This window comes from Arachis hypogaea, chromosome 5 (genome assembly GCF_003086295.3).
Source record: "Arachis hypogaea cultivar Tifrunner chromosome 5, arahy.Tifrunner.gnm2.J5K5, whole genome shotgun sequence".
Taxonomy (NCBI): domain Eukaryota; kingdom Viridiplantae; phylum Streptophyta; class Magnoliopsida; order Fabales; family Fabaceae; genus Arachis; species Arachis hypogaea.
In genome coordinates, this window is record NC_092040.1 from 61759173 (window position 1) to 61765363 (window position 6191).

Sequence of the window (6191 nt, forward strand, 5' to 3'; positions counted from 1 at the left end):
TGTTTTTAGCCGACCTTAACCTGTTATTATGTAAGACCTCTTTGATGTGTATTAGTTAATGTAATATAAGATCCAATATATTAGTCAGATGATATAATATGATCTATTAGTATATTTGGAACTATGAACATTTAATTATTAATTTATGTGTCTTCCTCTTAAAGTTGTCTCCAATCTATAAGTTGGTATGAGTATTAGATCACTCCAATTTTATAATTTTTTATATTATTATTATTATTATTATTATTATTATTATTATTTATAAAATTTATATTCCTAACTTCTTATATTAAAAATATAGTTAAATTTTGTTATTATTATTTATTGAAGCTGTTAAATATGTGACATAATTATATACATAACATTTCTATATAATATAAAAGATAAAATTGTCATTATATAACTTTATTTTTTTTCTTTTACTTTTCTTTTCAAACAAACACCGTAAATTAATCATCCTTCAATATCTTTTTATCTTACTTTTTTTCATCTAAACAAATCAATAAAAATTAAATTTTACCTCAATTTTTTTTTTATTTCTTTTTACTCAATTTCATTCTTTTCTATTTCTTTCCTCCACCAAACAAATCCTTTCTATTTCTTTCCTCCACCAAACAAAGCCTTAGATTTGTCAAAATTTAGCACAAATTTCCTCTAATTGACTTCTAGTGAAATCCGTCATAGCATGTAACCAGTACACTGCTACCCTTATCATTATTAGTCCACTAGCGTACGTGAAAAAAAAAAATAAAAGATTTAACTAACATATATCCTAATCACACATAATAAATTTATTATTAGTGAAAAATTTTAAACATTTTTATTTAATGAATATAAAATAAATACATAAAAAATTTAATTTTTTTATATTTTCAATAAAAAAAATTTTAATTTATAAACTTAACATATGTCCTTAAAGCACGTATTAGCTAAACCCAAAAATAAATCATGTGTTTGTCACAAGATTCTTAATGACGTTTTTTGGTTTTTCTTGAGTTAAGGTTTATAAAAAGGAATGAAATGAAATGACTAAACTGTCCTCTATACAAGGTAAGCTCTAAAGACAATAAAATCCTTTAAGAAAAATGTTATCAGATTATGTACTCTTATTCTCTTCTTTATCATAGAAGAGCATGTTGCCAGCTAGCCACCTTTTTCTCATCTTCATTAAGCTCTTAACGAATGAACCTTCTACATGGAACAAGTTGAGTTTTGACAAGAATACCCCTTCCATACTATCGTCTAGTGCTTAATTTGGTAGGAGATTCACTTTGGCATATCTCAAAAAGTTCGCTGACCTTTACAATAGTGAGAATTATACCAAGTGAAGTACCATATTGTAGACATGAAGAAGCTATTTGGTACTACATATTGAAAGTGTCCATCACTTGAAGAATTCGGATATGTTATCAATTGCTAATTTGGAAGACGCTGAAGAACTAAATTGGGATTTTCTTTTTGAGGTTTCCTTTTCTTCTTTAGGGAGAAGGGTCGGATGATGAATCTTGAGAAGCGGCTCAAATGATCCTGGAGACCTTCCATCTCATAATGACCAAACCGCCAATCTCGTTTGATATATGGCCGCTGTATAGGCTCATCAAGTCCACCTGTCATAAGACGCAACAATAATTAAAGTTTATATTTATCAGCACAAAGTCACAAACACAACAAAAGTCTAACCATGTTCATAGCCCTCTGGGCATAAGCTTTCTTCATGTTTCCATGGAAGAACTTTAACCAACATTTTTTTAACCAACTTAGTAGTGAATTCACCAATGCCAAACAACTTTTGTAAGTTATTTAAGGTTTCAAGGCGTTCATACATAGTTGGTTCCTGGTAAGGCACTAAGGCATCAACCGCATTAACAAGGTGAGAGATAGTGTTAAGCCTTGCTCTAAATTTATAAGACAGGAACAGCAAGATTTTATATTTTATGCTTTAAATCAACCGTAGAGGATAATTAAGCTTCTCTGCATGCACATAGAGACAATTTTAGCTGAAAATAAGAATTTAGATAATTACCTGCATACATTAAACCATGTTTGTCCACAGCCCGGTAAAATGGCCTTGTTTTCTTCTCTCTAACAGCTCTTTGGAGTTCATCCCACGCTCCATCACGATCTTCACGTGTAACTTTTCCTGTAGTCACAATCTGCAATAAACAGCTCAGTGAAACTGTAAAAAATAATTAGACACAGCATGTGACAAGGAGAAACAAATGCAGATTTGGAGCGCTAACTCTAGAAAATAGATGGTAAGAAGGGCGGGGGATCCGTGCTAGATTGTTTTTGCGGTCAACTGCTACAAGTCCAAACTTGGGACCGTATCCATCAGCCCACTCCCAGTTATCAGAAATAGTCCAGAACAAGTAACCAAGCACAGGCACGCCCTGTAAAAAATTAAAAGAAGGACTAACATATGATTAGTATTTATAGAAGGAAAAAAAGAATAATTTTAAGCAAATGGAGACTTAAACCATGATCATGGTTGCATAAATTGCAAGCAAATGCTCCAACATATATGGTCGCCGGATCACATCTGTCTCATCTGAAACTCCGTTCTCAGTAATGATGAAGGGGACATTTAAATGCTTGTATCTTTCATGGAACTGGAGCAACATTCGGTACAAGCCATCAGGATATACCCCACGACCAGATTCACTGTACTCATCAGTTTCTACCAGTCTCAGGCCAGGCCCTGAAACCACTTCCTGAAATCAATGCCGGTTTCCTAATGTTAATAATGTACGTCATAATCAGATACATAGCATGCAGTGCAGTTATCAAGGTTAAGAAAACAAACCTGCCCATAGTAATTAATGCCTATGAAGTCCAGCTTGTCAGATATTCCATCAATATATGGGAATATAGTCAATGAATTAGCCAAGGTAACAGCAGCAACATCAAACAGACCATAGGGTCGCATAAACGACACATGGTGTGCGACACCCACCATTGTATTTGATGAGCTACTTCCAAAAAGATATCAATCAGATAATTACCACACAATTCAAAAAGCAACAAAGGAGAGTAATAAATTTCAAATGTGCAGGTCCTGCTTAATGAGACGAGGTTGCAGAAAAGATTCAGTTAAACTGAAAAGAAATGGCAACCAAGGAGTCAACCAGATAATGGATAACATATGAAAATAATAACTATATTATAATGTAGATAACTCCAAGAAAAGAGGATACATATCTAAAATTTAAAAGGACGTAAAAATGTTCTTTAGATTCCAAGTTCAACAGGTAAACAACAAACAACAACAACAACAAGCCTTGTCCCATTAGGAAGTTCAACAGGTAAAGTGACAATAATTTTCCCAAGCTTCCATAAGAAAGGGATACCTTATTTCATGGATGTAGTCATATGCCTTTGAGTGTGCAATAGACATCCAATGCATGGCCTGCTGAAAAACACCGGTTGGAAGGGCAGAAGTCGCAGCCTCCAGCATATCAGGATGACCACCAGGCCAAGCTCCAGCACAATAAGTTAGCATGCTGAAGACATGCGGCTCATTGAATGTCACCCAGTAGTCTACTAAACCTGATACACTGTTTACAACAAGCCTGCATGGAATGGGAAGATAAAGATGTGGTGAAAGCTCATCAGAATGCAAGCAGTTAAGGATGTGAACAATGTCACACAAGCAAGAGGAAGGCTCTTGTACCATAATTCAACTGCTCTTTGAGAAGTATTACATAAAGAAGGGATAGGATTCAATTACTGGTTCAATAAATGTCTATATTGCCAATGCTATTAATGTTGTTAAGTCAATCATGAGGCCTCAAATGTGCCCAGTTTACAACAAAAGATAGGTTAACACAGTGCAGCAGTCAATGTCACCAGAAACTAGAGTCTGCAGCAGGTATAGTAAAATGGCATAGATACAACTTCTACTGAAAGACAATTAACCTGGTAAATTCCATGAAATAATCCACTGTCTTTTCCAGTTTCCAACCTCCATACTCACCCGCCCAGGGTGGAAGTGAGTGGTGAAAAAGAGTAAGCATCACCTTCATTCCATATGATCGGACCCTTTTGATAATCCACTTGTATCGCTCAATGGCAGCATAGTTGACCTATAAAAGGGGGAGTCAAATGAGTAAATTTAAGAAGTAACATACTAACATCTCTTCATCAGTTGAATTGGTTGATAAGGTCCAAAGACAAAACAAAAGTTCATAAGTTGAAAAACATATGCATAGGCTCAATTACATAAGGTATTCAGTACTCAGTAATATACGCTTTACCAACGATCAGAAATGACATCATTATGAAAAGCCAATTTTGTACGTACAGATTCTTTGAGGCCATTGACAGGCTCCTTTGGCATGATTCTTGACCAATCAACTCCCATGCGGAAAACACTAATACCAGTATCGTTGGCTAATTTCAATTCTGTATCAGGATCAGACCAAAACCTTAACCTTTCCTCCCTGAAAATTAGGGTTTTTTGCCTTCCATTTATCCACAAGCCTACTCATTTAACATTAAAATCCAGGTAAAGAAAAAAGAAATCTCAGGGCTTACGGGTGCGAAACATTATGCCAAGCAGTTACATTATGATGATGTTCTACTTCTTCTTCTTCTTGTTCTTCTTCTTGACCTTCCACTTCGATGTACTTCTCAAAACCTCTAATCATGGCCTCCATAGCAATCTTAAGAGGTTTCTTACCCTTCTTAACTTGCTTACCGGTGTGCCGTGGAGACGCTCCAGCTGTTTGAGAGCCACCATCACCGGCTGCAGAGCCCATCAATGCATCAACCGGCTGCTTCGGCGCTTTCGGCTCCACGTAGTCAGCCTTTTCTTCAGCAAATTGTAGCCAAGCATCGTCAAGCCTATCCTCAACATGTGCTGGTGCTGTTGCCAAACCAAAGAAAAACCCATTCTCTCCTTCTGCAACGTTAAAACAAAACAAAACCATCATCTATCCCTAAGTCCTAATTGTAGCCCGTGCAAGATGCAATCAATTAATCACGACTAATAAATTACTCAATAACTTAAATCTTATTAGCAACTGCGTAGTGCACTTTAGTTGCCTATAATTAAGTATGCTATTATGTTTTGCAATGAACAACAAAGCTACTTGCGAATAGGGATGTGTTTGGGACTTGGAAGTGAATACTAACCGGAGAGGTCGAAGACGGCGAGGGTGTCGGAGGACTCGTCGATGGGGGAACGGAAGGGAAGGAGGTTCTTGTTGCGATAACGGGAGAATGAGAAGGCATTGGCGGCGACAGTCAGTGTAATCAGAGCTCCGGCGAGCTTGGTGGCGGCAGCGAAGAGCGCCACCAGCGTCATCCGATTGGGAAGGGGAAAGTAGCAGCTGCGTCCACGTGTCTCAGTGAGAACTCTCTCTGTGAAGATAGCTCATATTGAAGATGAGAGAGAATCTATATCCATATCCAAATTCAAAATCCAAGCGAATGAGACCAGGGAAGGTGTAAGACTCTAAGTGGACGTAATACAATCATCACTTGGCTTCGCGATGTTAGTTAAGGGGACCGGTAGTCTCTTCTAAGTTCTAATATAGTTACATTTTTTTATCCGCGTTCAATTTCTCTTATTGTTTTTTCCTGCGAAGGTTTTATCCACTTTCGGATTTGTCATTCACCATTGAGCAAGAACAACGAACTCCGTCAGGTTTTGCACAGGGCATTTTTGCGCGACAATAAAAAGGAAGAAGCAAAGTTCCAGCTATCAAATCCATCTCCCCCGTCGTGAAACCTTTGTTGCTCTTTTGGGTTGGCTCCTCAAGATTGGGTTACTTCAAGGATTGCAAAGCCCGATAGATTTGCCATCTGTGACTCAAAACACCTGGTTGGTCAATCCCTTATTCAGTTTGGTTATGTTGAGGATTTGATTTTCGTCTTGATATTATAAATTCGGTAATGATAGATAAATTGACAAATAAATTACTTAGAATTTATTTTATTTAATATTTATTAAGAGGTCTGCTTCACATATAAGTCTTTTTGACTTACAAGTTTTATAAGTTGCTAACGAGCCTTTTAATGCGTTATTCATCTGTTTCCTATTTTCAAAACGCTACACTGTATTATGAACGGTTCCTCTTTCTCTTCCTCTTCTTCTTCTTCTTCATTTTTTTTCATTTTCATGGTTTCTGAAATCAAGTTCTTCCTCTTCTTCTTCGTTTTTTTTCGATTTTCATGGTTTCTAAAATCAA

The 6191-nt window shown here is 36.3% G+C and overlaps 1 protein-coding gene across 1 annotated transcript; it reads right to left on the reverse strand.

Annotated features, from left to right (window-relative positions):
• Nucleotides 1-1075: 1075 nt before the first annotated feature.
• On the reverse strand, nt 1076-5909 carry LOC112801631 (beta-glucosidase-like SFR2, chloroplastic). The gene is made up of 10 exons (XM_025844483.3): nt 5134-5909; nt 4534-4900; nt 4301-4439; nt 3916-4082; nt 3348-3569; nt 2804-2969; nt 2478-2711; nt 2241-2390; nt 2024-2153; nt 1076-1607 (listed from the first exon to the last, which is right to left on the reverse strand). The coding sequence occupies exons 1-10, from the start codon at nt 5303-5305 to the stop codon at nt 1417-1419; spliced, it is 1938 nt and encodes a 645-aa protein (XP_025700268.1). The 5' UTR covers nt 5306-5909; the 3' UTR covers nt 1076-1416.
• Between the last annotated feature and the right edge of the window lie 282 nt (nt 5910-6191).

What these genes read in the sequence shown, in the direction of transcription:
- LOC112801631 (XM_025844483.3), bottom strand. Translation starts at nt 5,305, where the DNA reads ATGACGCTGGTGGCGCTCTTCGCTGCCGCCACCAAGCTCGCCGGAGCT. An exon ending in TGGCATAATGTTTCGCACCC is followed by an intron (nt 4,440 to 4,533) that starts GTAAGCCCTGAG and finishes CCTAATTTTCAG; the next exon opens with GGAGGAAAGGTTAAGGTTTT. An exon ending in TTTATGCAACCATGATCATG is followed by an intron (nt 2,391 to 2,477) that starts GTTTAAGTCTCC and finishes AATTTTTTACAG; the next exon opens with GGCGTGCCTGTGCTTGGTTA.